We start from the raw sequence: 14,764 nt of genomic DNA, 5'->3' as shown, positions 1-14,764 counted from the left end.
ATGCCCGGCCTTTATTTCGTTTTAAAAGTACAGGAGATGAGAAGAAATAGAAACTTGCCATAATTCCCCTAAAACACAATCAATATTAATATTTCCTTCTAAGGTTTTATTTTTTTGTACAATAGGGTTACCTTTTTTTTTTAATTGGAAGAGAATAATATAAAGTAGAAAAGCTGAGTAAATATAACATGTTACCACTAACACCTAATATATGAATAGTACTTTATTGTTTTTTAAGAGACTCATGTTTTCTTTGTATTTATGGATGCTAATAGCTTGCCAGATGTCTGTTCTATTTGTGGACTAAATTGATAAATTGAAGTCATCTTAAAGGTGTTGTATCTTCTAGTAATATTGAATTCATTGTACAATACTTGAGATACACACATGAAATTTTAAGAGAGCATAGTCTGTAAATATAGAAATTTAAAACATTTACTTAAATTTTTATTGCTTTTTCTCATCAGTCTCACAATTTAAAGTAGTTTTAATTTTAACTTGTTATGCTAGTTTTTAATGTAACAAATTAGAGCAAATATTTTCTTTCAATTTCATGTATATCTGAAGGATTCTTTTTATGTTGTTTTACCCAGAATTTTATATTTGCTTATGTTTAGATGTGTTCTTTTTTGGATGTTACAGAATTAATAAATTAGATAACAGCCATTCATTATCTGAGAAGTCTCTGGAAGTCCCCCTGGAACAAGAAGATTCAGTAGTTACTAACTGTATTAAAACTAACTTTGACCCTGACAAGAAAGCTGCTGACATAATCAGTGAACAGAAAGTATCTGAATTTCAGGAGGAAATTCTAGAACCAAGAACCACTAGAGGGTATAAACCACCAGCTATTCCTAACATGAAAGTATTTGAGGCAACAGTCAGCTGTGTTGGTGATGATGGAACTATATTTGTGGTACCTAAACTATCAGGTGAGACTTTGTGTGTTATGTAGGCTCTAGTTCTCTAAGAACAACAGGGATTGAAATGCTGTGGGCAACCTCTTTGAACGTTATTTTCACAAGGTTGTTAGGAGAACTAAGTGATTTCACACAATGCATGCAAAGTGCTTTTAATAATGCCTAACACATAAAAATCATTTAGTGCAGTTTTTCATTATTCTAACATAGCAGTGTTGTATAATTATAATTATGTGAGTGCTATTCTCAGTATAAGAAGAAAGGAATTTGGAATTTCCATTTCCCACTATTACGGCAGATTGAACAACTCTCCCAAATAAGTCAGATCAGATGCCAATTTTTTAAAAATTAACATTTACTGAGTTGGCATGAAAGTAAAGAACATACCAAGCTCCAAAACAAAGTGAAATCACACACTGGGAGGTAAACATGTGCCAAAGAAGGCAGTCACTCTAGAGTTGCTTCATAACTGTAGAACCTTGAGCAACTTTGATAACTACACGAAGTTAAAGCAAAAGGAAATGAAGGCCCAGGCCCTTTTACTCACAGTGCGAAATGTAGTAGGAATTCCTCACATGGAGATGGGATCCCAAAGGATGACGCCCACAATGGGTCAATGTGCTGATCCCATTAAAAATGACTAAAAGTAGAGTTCAAATGAATTTTTTAAAGTTACTATAAAATGTTATTAATGTGAAAGAATATAAAATGTATTATTTAAATAACAACATTAAGATAAGTAGCCATATGATAAGCAGCATCACCAGAACCTACCTAAGCAGACTCGTGTGGCCCCACGTGATCATGTCTCCTGTTTTGCCACCCAAGATGTAGCCACTTTTCTGAATTTGCTAATTACCATTTCCTGTGTGCATCACTAAACAAATTTTTTAGGTTTTCCATCTTTCAAACTTTATGTAACCAGAACCAAAATGTACATATTCTTTTGTGACTTTTCATCAAATTGTCTGAGATTTGTCCACCTGGGTGCATCTCACTATATTTCATTCATTTTTTTGATGAATTAATTCCTTTTTTAAATGAATTAACAGCATTTCCACGAATGATTATATCTCAGTATCTGTTTTATTGATGGACACGTATGTTTCTAAATTCTCTGTGATTACAAAAAATCCTACTGTGAACATTCTTGTACCTGTGTCTTGTTATACACAGGCAGAATTTTTCTTGGGCACATAATCTAGTGAACAGAATTGTTGATCATTGGCCTGGCATGGTGACTCGTATCTGTCATCCCCAGTACTTTGGGAGGCTGAGGTGGGTGGATCACGAGGTCAGGAGTTTGAGACCAGGCTGGCCAACATGATGAAACCCCATCTCTACTAAAAATACAAAAATTAGCTGGACATGGTGGCACACACCTGTAATCCCAGCCACTCAGGAGGCTGAGGCAGGAGAATCATTTGAACCCAGGAGGCAGAGGTTGCAGTGAGCCCAGATTGTGCCACTACTTTCCAGCCTAGGCAATAGAGCGAGTGAGACTCCATTAAAAAAAATGGTGGATCATTTCTAGGTAATGTCAAATTGTTGTTCAAAGTTGTTTATAACAGTTTACACTCATCACTACCAGTGCATTAAGAGTCTCATTACCCCACATCCTTGCTAACGCTTAATAAGGTCAGATTAAGTTCTACCAATCCTAGTGGATGTGAAATTGTCTCTCACTATGGCTTTAATAAACATTTCCTTCTTTTTTTTTTTTTTTTTTTTTTGAGACGGAGTTTCGCTCTGTCACCCAGGCTGGAGTGCAGTGGCCGGATCTCAGCTCACTGCAAGCTCCGCCTCCCGGGTTCACGCCATTCTCTTGCCTCAGCCTCCGGAGTAGCTGGGACTACAGGCGCCCGCCACCTCGCCTGGCTAGTTTTTTGTATTTTTAGTAGAGACGGGGTTTCCCTGTGTTAGCCAGGATGGTCTCGATCTCCTGACCTCGTGATCCGCCTGTCTCAGCAACATTTCCTTCTTATGGGGTAGACATCATTTCTTGTATTTGAGTCATTTGTATTTCTGTGGTTTTGGAATGCCTGTCCATGTCTTCGCTTACTTTCCATTAAGTCATTGCTTTCTGATTCATAGTTCTTAATATATCCTGAATACTTACCCTTCTTGGTTTTTATGTGTTCCAGATATCTTCTCTCAGTTTCTTACTTGTCTTTTCAGTGTCTTTTGGGAGTTTCTGGATGAACAGAAGGTCTGAATGTAATTTTATCAATCTTCTTTGTTGTTTGGTTTTGTATCTCATTTTAAATCCTTTCTTGGGCCAGGCACAGTGGTTCATGCCTATAATCCCAGCACTTTTGAGAGGCCTAGGTGGGTGGATCACAAGGTCAGGAGTTTCAAACCAGCCTGGCCAATATGGTGAAACCCGGTCTCTACTAAAAATACAAAAATTAGCTGGGCGTGGTGGCGGGCACCTGTAGTCCCAGCTGCTCAGGAGGCTGAGGCAGAAGAATCACTTGAACGTGGGAAGTGGAGGTTGCAGCTGTGAGCCGAGATTCCGCCACTGCACTCTAGCCTGGGTGACAGATCAATAGTCCGTCTCAAAAAATAAAAAAAGGCTGGGCGCGGTGGCTCACACCTGTAATCCCAGCACTTTGGGAGGCTGAGGCCGGTGGATCACGAGGTCAGGAGATCGAAACCATCCTGGCTAACACGGTGAAACCGCGTCTCTACTAAAAATACAAAAAATTAGCCGGGCATGGTGGCGGGCACCTGTAGTCCCAGCTACTCAGAGGCTGAGGTGGGAGAATGGCATGAACCCGGGAGGCGGAGCTTGCAGTGAGCCAAGATCGTGCCACTGCACTCTAGCCTGGACGACACAGCGAGACTCCGTCTCAAGAAAAAAAAAAAAAGTCATTTCTTACTGTGATATTGAAAGCTATTTCATTGTATGATCTTGTAAAAAAATGTTTATGGTTTTGTTTTTTACATAATGTGTAAGCTATCCTGGAATTGATTTTTTGGTAGATATGAAAGAGATCCAATTTTTTTTAATAGGTTTAGTTAGTAGTCCCAGCTCATCTGGTGAATACTCCACACATTCCTCACTGATCTGCAGTGCCAACTTTGTCAAAGATTAAGGTTCCATATATGTGTGAGTTGTTTCTGAATTTTCTGTTCTGTGTTAATGCTATTTATCCATACAGCAACACCAGTTTTTTCCTGAATATAGCCTATACTACTTTTAAAACTGTGTATACAAGTTACTTTGTTGTATATCCTGTAACGCTTGAAATCCATTGGATCTCTTGTTCTTCTTTAGGTGCATCTTGGCTCCTTAAATTGTGTGTTTTCTTCACTATACCCTGTTGTTTCTGTGGGACACACTGTGTGCAGAGTGTTGCAAGGTCACAAAGCAAAGGCAAAGTTAGGCTAGAGATGAGGAAGGGTAACTTTTTTGAGAAACACTGCAAACCCCATGGCTTTGGAAATATAGATAGATATGGACAGGAAAAAAAATACTGGAAGACGTGTTTAGAGTTGGGAGCTTTAGGGAAAGAACTCATACAGAGGTAGGCATAGATAAGACAAAGAGGTTCAGCCTGGCTGGAAGAATAGAAGTAATGAAGTTTGGTAAGAATGAGGGAGTTAGGTATATGATGAAGTAGTTGTGTTTTTAGCATCATGATATATGAGGGCTGCCACCCAGGATTTTACTCTTTGCTCCATGATTTCAGTATTTTTGTGCATCTGTAAACCTTGGGATCCTTGAGAATATAAAAATCCTGGAGCCCCATTTTTTTGTACACCTGAGAGTGGCAATGGCACATGTGGTTGGAAGAATTTAGAAGTTAGGCCACCCGTGATGATATAGACATCCTCAGTACTCTCCCATCATGGAAGAGAAGCAACATGAAACCAGCTTCTATAGGCTGCTAAAATGACTCTTAGATCAGGACTAGCGTAAATTAACCTGCTTTCCACCATCGTGTCTCCCTTATTTTCCTCACCTTGGGACTAAGATGCTGGCGATGTGGGTAGAGGGTTTCCAGATTTGTAAGACCTGTCACTTCGACAAGTTTGCAGGCTCTCTATGGAAACAGAATACAGGCTGGGTGTGGTGGCTCACGGCTGTAATCTCAGCACTTGAGGTCAAGGCAGGAAGATTGCCTAACCCCAGGAGTTCGCGACCAGGCTGGGCAACATCGTGAGACCCCATCACTACAAAACATGCAAAAATGAGTTGGGCATAGTGGTGCATGCCTTGGGTCTCAGCTACTCAGGAAACCGAGGCAGGAGGATTGCTTGAGCCCAGGAGGTCAAGGCTGTAGTGAGCTGCGTTTATGCCACTGAACTCCAGCCCGGGCAACAGAGTGAGACCCTGTCTCATTTTCTAAAAATAAAATAAATACAGAAGTTTATATTTCTTGAGAATGAGAAAAGAAATCACAACAAATGACTGGAACTTTAGGAACCTTTGAGAATATTCAGGTCCCTTCTGAGATCTTTAGGCTTACGTGCAAATGCTTCCTGACTATAACCTGGGCCCATCGGAATAGCTGATAACTCTAGCACTCGTAGGGCTTAGTGTCATTAGCTCCTAGTTAGTACCTATGGATAAGGGTATGGTAGCTATGAATTTACTGAATTTTTTCTCTCATTTGTTGATCTCCTAAATACATTTTTAAATTAGAAAGACAGAATAAAATCGGTACAGTTGGCTGTTCTAGAAAAAATAATGTTTGAGACCTGTAGTAATAGTACTTAACCCAGAAACTTTGCTTGACATGTATAAATAGTCATTGTTCAAACTAGTAGCCTGTTATCTGCCAGGCAGTGTGCTGGATGCTTTACATCTAATCCTCCTGCAGTGCTTGATGGTACTGACAGGTACTGTTACTCCCGGAAGATGCTGTTATGTCCAGAATAGGTGGTGGTGGTATGGAAGGATAAACTGAGGCTTACTGGAGGTAAGGGAACTCACTACCCAAGATCACACAACTAAAGCAGTAAGACTGGAATGCTGACTGACTCCAGAGCTTGCCTTCTATGGTATCAGTTATGGATATATGTGGAAATAATGGGCCAGTTAGCAATAAAAGCAAAATTGAAATTTTAATTTATATCCCCATCATTATACTGTGTCTGAGCATCAAGTAATATATAACCTGTGTTCTGTTTTACTTAGGGCTGTCAAACTGACCCTATTTTGAATTGGTAGTACTTTCGTATTAGGCTAGCTGGTATGTATTTAGAGCTCCTTATGATGTTTGTACTCTCAAAATATAAGCAAAGATCATAATATTGTTTATATGCTATTACTAGTATGTTTTAAAACGCACACAGATGTTTACCAAAGTTCTGTTTTGGAGACTGATTTTTAACTGTACTACTGAAGAGATGAAGTCATTAAATTGACAGGGAATTTTCCTTAATGCTTTCTATCCTTAATACTTTTTTTTCAGAATTTGAGCTAATCAAAATGACAAATGAAATTCAAAGTAATTTAAAATGCCTTGGTCTTTTGGAGCCTTATTTCTGGAAAAAAGGAGAAGCATGTGCAGTAAGAGGATCCGATACTCTGTGGTATCGTGGCAAGGTGATGGAGGTTGTAGGTGGCGCCGTCAGAGTGAGTCTCATTCTTTCATGACTATTCTAAGGCTAAATGCTGTAGCATTAAATAGTCTTTTGCATTTGAACACAAGAAAATTGGATTAAAACATCTTTTGATGAAAATCGTGTAGGAACATCAGTTATGTTATACTTTTGTTTGTAATAATTTTTTGTGTTATTTGCAAATATATTCAGTAACCTGAATAAGCAAAAAATAGGGAGGGATTTGATCATTGGTTAATGGATGGACCACTGAGATAATGGGTAGCCCTGTTTCCACACAAAACAGTGTTTTCCAGTATGTTAAATATCTCACTAGCAAATTTGTTTATGGCCCAGTTAGTTTTTCAGGATAACGACTAATTTACCTTTCCAGAATAATGAGATAACTAACACTCAGGTTTCATTCAAAATCTTCAAAAATAGCTATATCCTTTGAAAGATACGTGTGTGTGTGTGTGTGTATACGTGTGTGTGTGTGTATACATGTGTGTGTGTGTGTGTGTATATATATATATACTTGAAAACTTTAGTTTCAATTGGAGTGAGGGGAGGAAAAGCTTAAGTGAAAAAGTGTTTTGTTTCCACCTGGACAGGCGTTTATTTTCTGTTTGATGATGATACCTAATGATTACATAGCACTTCAGGTTTTTTAGCTTCCTTCACCTATATGCATTTGTATTTTATAATTTGTTTACACTTATCCTAGACATAGATTATTATTCCCATTTTACTAAAAAGAAAATTGAAATTTAGGTTCAGTGACCTGCCAGTGTCACTGAGTAGTAATGCTAGAGTTAATATCCAAGCATCTGATTCCTAAACTTCTGATTCTAAGTCTTACACTTTTTCTATTGAACTACAAACTTTTAATGGTTTTCAAAGAAGTAAAATAGTTTCAAATTTGGGGTGAGTACTTAAACATCTGGATAGTTACAGGGGTTATCTGAGCAACTTGAGTGTATATGCAAAGTGACATACATTCACCTATACATACATTTGAGGTGCTCAGATAACCCCTGACCTTTTTTTCTTTACAAAGTAAAATGAAATTCAGTATTCATCAAGTTATCATACTTCATGAACTTTACATTTGTAGAATCAAAATAAGATGGTGAACTTTTATAAAAACTCTCCTGCTGTCCAAATATCTATTTTTACTTACTTAAAAGAACTTTGATAGTTTAATCATCACGTTTTATTTTTTTCATGTAGTCACTTTACATTTTTAGTATGCACAATGGATTTTTCATTTCTTAACCTGGTATCTTTTAAAGTTTATCCTGTAATTCACATTAAGAAATAAACATCTCATGAAACCATACCTTAATTATCTGTGAGGTATTCAGACATTTTTGTTTAATTCCATTTTATTTTTTAATGGTAATTGCCAAGCAAATGCAATTAAACAGTCATATGTTCATTTCGTTATGTTGGAACAGAAGAAATAATTTATTGGCGTTCCTTATTCTTAATTTAGAAATTGAATTATCAAAATTAAAGCATTTCAAAAAGGGATTGTTCTTGAGGAATTTGTAAATCCAATAAAACCCAGTTTTTTTCAAAAAAAGTCTGATGGGTTATGTGTAAGAAAACCTTTTTACCATGAGGTTTGATACACTATCGGAAGAGGCGGTAAATACATTATTGCTTTTTTTTCCTGGGAATTTTTAAAATCCATATTTTGAACTTCTCATGATGTCTTTTTATTTTGTTTGAAACAAGTTCTTTCTCTGTCACCAGGCTTAGAGTGCAGTGGCACAGTCACAGCTCATTGCAGCCTTGACCTCCCGGGCTTAGGCCTCAGCATCCTGAGTAGCCGGGACTACAGGCGCACACCACAACAGCCAGCTGATTTTTGTATTTTTGGTAGAGATGGGGTCTTGCCGTGTTCCCAAGGCTGGTCTCAAACTCTTGGGCTCAAACAATCCACCTACCTCTGGCTCCCAAAGTGCTGGGATGACAGGCATGAGCCACCAAGCATGGGCTGTCTTTTTTACTTTTTTTTCAAATAACAGGAAATTCCCTTTGTCCCCTAGCTTTTAATAATAAATTTTAACTGTAAATTTTATTTGGCCTGTTTCAGGTACAATATTTAGATCATGGATTCACTGAAAAGATTCCACAGTGCCATCTTTACCCTATTTTGCTGTATCCTGATATACCCCAGTTCTGTATTCCTTGTCAGCTCCATAATACCACACCTGTGAGTACATAATAATTTGTGGGGTGATTAATTTTAAATATTAGTTTTTACTAATTTTTTTTAGAAATATTTAGAATGTAAAATGAAATTTCAATTGTAACAAAAAAGTAATACAACACCAACAAATAAGTTGCTAAGACAGCTAAACAGCCTTTATGAAGACAGTTACACAATTAAACTGAAGGCTGTAAAACATCTGAATAAATGAAGAGATATGTTCATAAGTGGGAAGGTGTAAGATTGCAAAAGTTTATTTTTTTATCAAATGAAATTACAACAAACTTGAAGCTGGAGATCAGATAAAAGAGTGCTTTATTCTGTTTTGCTACATAACAAATTAAGCTGAGACATAGTGGTCTAAAACAACAGTAAACTTTCATTATCTCACACCATTTCTGTGGTTCAGGGATTAGAAGTGGCTTAGCTGGGTTGTTTTGACAAGGGATCTGTATTAGTCCATTTTCACACTGCTGTAAAGATACTACGTAGCTAAGCCTGGGTAATTTTGAAGAAAAGAGGGTTAATTGACTCAGTGTTCTGTGGTTGATGAGGCATTAGGAAACTTAGAGTTGTGGTGGAAGGTGAAGGAGAAGCACATACGTTCTTCACAAGGTTGCAGGAGAAAAAGAGATTGAAGGGGAAACTGCCAAACACTTTGAAAACCATAGCTCTGTGAGAACTCACAGTCGGCATGGGGGAAACTGCCCCATGATCCAGTCACCTCCCACCAGCTTCCTCTCAACACATGGGGATTACAATTCAAGATAAGATTTGGGTGGGGACACAGAGCCAAACCGTGTCATGGTCCCTTCTGATACTGCCGTCACGGTGTCCACCATAAGTGCAGTCACCCGAAGGATCTCCTGGGGACAGAGGGTCCACTGCAGATGGTTCACTCACATTGCTTTGGCAGGAAGCCTCACTTCCTTTCCATGTGAACCTCTCAACGCATAAAAACGTAACAATCACTATTCCTTAATGAATACATAGTGCAGGTCTCGTACAAGCACTGCATTGGCATATTGGTCTTTTAAAAAAGTTTTACATGTAATATTTTTAAATGTAGGGTGTGTGTGTGTTTTCTCACCTCTGGCTTAACAGGTTTATATTTTTAAAGCATAAAATGAGTACTCATATTATTCATTTTTAAATGTTTTTATCATGTACCTATGATATTCTCTGAGAACTGCTTGTGTATTTTGTACTGCTGTCTGATATTATTTGTTTATGGCTACTTTTGTATATCTTAATTTGCTTCCTGATCTTATTTTATGAAAGCATAAAAGAATCTGAGTTTATTAATCCCAAATAGGTTGGGAATGTCTGGCAACCAGATGCAATAGAAGTTCTTCAACACCTGCTTTCAAAGAGAGAGGTGGACGTTCACATCATGGTAATTTGAAGTATATATAGGTGGTATAAATTATTTGCCATAAAATATTATAATTAACATAATTTGAAGGATATTTTTGATAAGCAATGGTATATACCTTCTTATGGTGAATTACTTGTTAGCGTAAAGGAAACTACCAGTTTGGTTCCTAGGCTTGCTTTAAATAAGCCTGATTTTGAACAAGTTCCTGAGAACTTTCATAACCATTAAAGTCACTAATATGAAAGATTCTTTATTAACAGCTTGTTTTGTTACAGGGAGCAGTATTAAATTGTTGGATATGTTTATATGTAGCAGTTTCCAAGATGGTGCTGAACACTCAGCACTGTCTTAGGTACTGGGAATTCAGGGAGTCTATCATGATCGGTGTCCTCAAAGCACATATCTGGTTAGTGAAACAAGACAAAAACCTAGAATATTTGCACTACAAAGTAACATGCCAGGAGCCAAGTGATTGGTAAAAAGAGTAAATGTAATAGGAATTTAGAGATTGTGAGAATTGAGGTAGCCCTTAAAGATGGTAATGTTCTCCTGACTGGGGAAATGAAATGCACAAAGGTACAGAGAGACATTTGAGGGAAAGGGTAGAACCGTTTGACTCGAATAGTGGAGGTTTTGTGAGGAGTAGTGGTAGTGAATAGCATGCAGGAGAGGTAGGGGCCAGTTGGTGGGGTTGGTAGGGAGAGCCTCAGTGGAGGTTTCTGAGCAGTGAGGTAATGGGATCAACCTGCAGCTGCTGTGTTTGCAGGACCCGAGTGGGAAGATACATGGTAAGGAAAGTATTTCTGTATTAAAGGATGATGATAGAGTGATAAAAACCTAAAGGAGGCACAGACTCACTTAAACAAGAAAGTAGCTTTTGTTAGTACTGAGAGTCCCTCCCTAGTTACTTAGTCTCCATGGCAAGTCACTGAAATATGGTAGAGATTGAAATTTTTAGTTTGTCTAGACAGCTTTCATTGCTGTTTCGCTTGACACGGAAGAACAGCTTGTGGTGTAGCAGAGGCTGCCAGGTGTCTCCGAGACCACGAATGTGCATTCCACACAACCCAGCTGACAGCAGGCCTCGCCCAGACTCACTCCTCTCCCTCGTACACAAAGGGAGATGCTGGCCGAGGGCCTCTTAGGTGCTAGCCGCTGCTCTAGGTCTGGACACACAGCTGGGGGGGCTGAGCACTAAGAAATCCGTGCCTTTCTAAAGCTTCCATTTCAGTGGTGGGAAAGAGAAAATAAACTATGAGGAATATTAGATAGTGATGGGTGCTAAGGGAAAAAAAACAAAGCAGGAAAGGCTGATAGGAATGGCATGGCTAGGGAGGAGGTTCCACTTTAAACATGCATCTGGGAAGATGTCACTGCAAAGGTAACATTTGAGTCAAGACCTTAAAATGGTTAGAGGACAGACCACATGGGTGCAGGGAGAAGAGTGCTGAGGCAGGAGCAGGGCTAGGCAGGAGGGGACTGCATTGACAGAAGACTGAATGGTAAGAAGAGAGAGGACAAGATCTGCTGGGAGGCAGCAGTAAAACAGCAGTGAGTTTGGACAAAGGTGGTCTCAGTGGAAATGAAGAGAATTGCTGTGGGTCAGCTTACGGTTTGGGACACATTCAGTACCCAGTAGACTGTTCCGAGTCCCACCGATTTTGGATTTTTAAATGAAACTTTTATTTCTCCACCTCTGAACGTAACCTTTTCTTTCTCTTTCTACGTAGTGTAATTTATTAGTATCATCTAAAGGCGATGTATTTGGGAATTGGAATTATATATAACTTAGTTATTTTGTGGTAAATAACTAGAAAACTCTATGGACTTGTAAGTGTATGTCACATAAACCAAAGTAGTAGAATTATTCCCTTATAGCATGTCAAAATACCAGGATGAAAATTCTATGAAATGAGTCACTAGCCAAACTGTCTAGTTAATACTGTTATATTGTCAGAAGCTAAATTTAATATTTGCTGACTATAAAAATGTCATCAAATGGAGTTTATTTTTATAATAATAACCTTTATTGAACTTTAAATAGGAATTACCTAAAAGTCCATGGGAGAAATTGTCTATTCACCTCTATTTTGATGGAATGTCACTTTCTTATTTTATGGCATACTATAAATACTGTACTTCTGAACATACTGAGGAGATGTTGAAAGAAGTAAGTGAACTATTTTTCTATAAAAATCTAAAGTATAGAACAGACTAGTTAAAAGTCACATTTTGTCTTACACTCTGTCTTAAATATGATTCTACATATCTGATCTATTAAGAGAGTCTAGAGGACTTACACATTTTTGCTGAGAAAGATAAATAGACTGTGTCATGTATTATAAGTGTCCTGTAAAAGACTTTAATTACATTAAGATTCAATCAATGTTTCTGTACCTTCAAACCTAGTGCGATGCCCATGCTATTCAGTGTTGTTTGAATGTAGGGATGCACATTCTAAAATCTTTATAGAATTCAATACCAGAAGAGGGCTCTTGCTCCAGGTAAAATATTTTTTCCTTTTACTTGACACAAAAGCCGTGTATTACAAAATTTCTCTCATTTGCCTTCTCACAGGAAACCCAGAGCCACATTTTGAACTTAGCTTCCATAACTGGCTCATTCCTTGCCTGGTGCTTCTGTGGTTTAGTACTTTAAAAAATACAGCGTGTTATAACATATGGTTTCACATTTGAAGCTGCTATAAATTTTTTATAGGAATAGATTATGCATCATTATATTTTATATCACAAGATATTTTTATTTCTAGAGTTCCAGTCTACTTGTTAGACTTTTTAATATTCATTTTGGTGATAGTACACAACCAAACATTGTTCCACGGATAAAGAAAACTACTTTCTTCTCTCAAATAGAAATTGTGCTGTAACTTTGTACCTGTAATCCTCACTGCCAGCTTTCTCTTTAAAGCAGAGGTGTGGTTGTGGGTGTGTGTGTGTGTGTGTGTGTGTGTGTGTGTGTAAAAGAAGTTCCGTCCGTTATTAAACAAGTTTTATAAAGATTACTTAGTCTTTCTGTTCTAATTGCACTATTCACTGTGAACATTTTAAAGGGAAAGGTAAGAGCTCCCACTCTTACAATAAATGAATTAGCATTGACATACATGTGTTAACATACATTTGAGGTTTCTGATTGTTGAAAACTTAAGATGATGAGATTATTCAGAACATTAGATTTTCCTGTAATTGATCTGAAATTAACAAATGAATACCAACAAGGAAATGCACCCAGTTTTTGTGGGGATTAAATATGGAAAGTAACTTAAAATAATATAGCTAAAGGTGATTTTAGTCAATACTATATTATTTCAGAAACCAAGATCAGATCATGATAAAAAGTATGAAGAGGAACAGTGGGAAATAAGGTTTGAGGTAAGTAACAATCCAGGTATTTTGGAAACTTTGGACACTTCATTAATACAAGGGATCTGATACAGGACAGAAAGAGCTTTCTTTTATAACAGTCTTATTGAAATATTATTGATATATCATAGAATTTATCTATTGAATATACAGTTCAGTGGTGTTCAGTATTGTTCACTGTTTTGTAACCATCACCACCATCTATTTCCAGAACATTTTATCACCCCCAAAAGAAGCCCTGTACCAGCTGCAGTCATTCTGCATTCTTCCTTCCCTAACTTCATGACAGCCACTTCTGTCCCTATGGATTTGCTTATCCTGTACATTTCATATAAATAGAATAATATACTATGTGGTCCTTTGTCACTGGCTTTTCACTTAGCATAACGTTTTCAAGGTTCATACATGTTGTATGTAACAGTGCTTCACTTCTTATTGCTGAATCAAATTCCACTGTCTGGATGTATTTTGTTACCATTCACCTGTGGATAGACACATGGGTTGTTTCCACCTTACAGTGATTGCCAATAATGCTGTCTGATGAGGTACGAGTTTTTATGTAGACATGTTTTCCCTTCTTTAGGGTATACACCTAGTAGTGGAATTACTGAGTCTATGGTAACTATGTTTAACATTCTAGAGATCTCCAAGACTGTTTTCCAAAGTGGCAGCATCATTTTACGTGCATGCCAGTAGGGTGTGTGCAAGGACCCCGTTTTTTCCATGTCCTCACCAGATTACTACTTGTGATCTGTTTTTCTAGCCGTTTTAGGATAGGCATGAAGTGCCATATCATTGTAGACTTGATACGCTTGTCCTGGTGATTAGTATTGTTGAGCATCTTTTCATGTACCTATTGGCCATTTATATATATATGTGGGTTTTTTTTTTTGAGAAATCCCTTCCAATCAGTTCCCCATTTTTATTTGGGTTATTTATCTTTTTATTGTTGAGCTATAAGAGTTCTTTATAATTATGCATGCAAGTACCTTATCAAATATATGATTGCAAATATTTTCTTTTATTCTGTGGGTTGTCTTTTCACATTAATGGATTTGAGAGAGTCTTGCCCAGGCTGATCTTGAACTCCGGGGCTCAAGCAGCCCTCCTGCCTTTTTGCAGAGTAGCCGGAACTAAAGACATGGACCCCCACACCCAGCTTTCTTTTCACTTTTTTGATAGTGTCCTTTTAAGTACCAAAGTTTTTAATTTTGATGAAGTCCAGTTTATCTGTTTGTTTTCTTTTGTCACTTGGACTTTTTTGTGCAGGAAGAGTTTACTTAAGTAAACCTTTGTAATTTATGAAAATAAC

At 37.6% G+C, this 14,764-nt stretch overlaps 1 protein-coding gene across 2 annotated transcripts in view; it reads left to right on the top strand.

The window, feature by feature from the left end:
- Positions 1–14,764, top strand: part of RNF17 (ring finger protein 17) — a 114,586-nt gene that overhangs the window by 87,259 nt on the left and 12,563 nt on the right. For both annotated transcript variants that reach the window (XM_026454202.2, XM_026454201.1), the window contains exons 25-30: positions 643–932; positions 6,344–6,507; positions 8,578–8,697; positions 10,010–10,090; positions 12,117–12,242; positions 13,402–13,461. In XM_026454202.2, coding sequence (XP_026309987.1) covers positions 643–932; positions 6,344–6,507; positions 8,578–8,697; positions 10,010–10,090; positions 12,117–12,242; positions 13,402–13,461 — 841 coding nt within the window. The remainder of the gene's footprint in view (positions 1–642; positions 933–6,343; positions 6,508–8,577; positions 8,698–10,009; positions 10,091–12,116; positions 12,243–13,401; positions 13,462–14,764) is intronic.

This window comes from Piliocolobus tephrosceles, chromosome X (assembly GCF_002776525.5).
Source record: "Piliocolobus tephrosceles isolate RC106 chromosome X, ASM277652v3, whole genome shotgun sequence".
NCBI classification, from domain to species: domain Eukaryota; kingdom Metazoa; phylum Chordata; class Mammalia; order Primates; family Cercopithecidae; genus Piliocolobus; species Piliocolobus tephrosceles.
The sequence above is the reverse complement of the archived record's forward strand: the minus strand, read 5'-3'. Positions and strand labels throughout refer to the sequence as shown.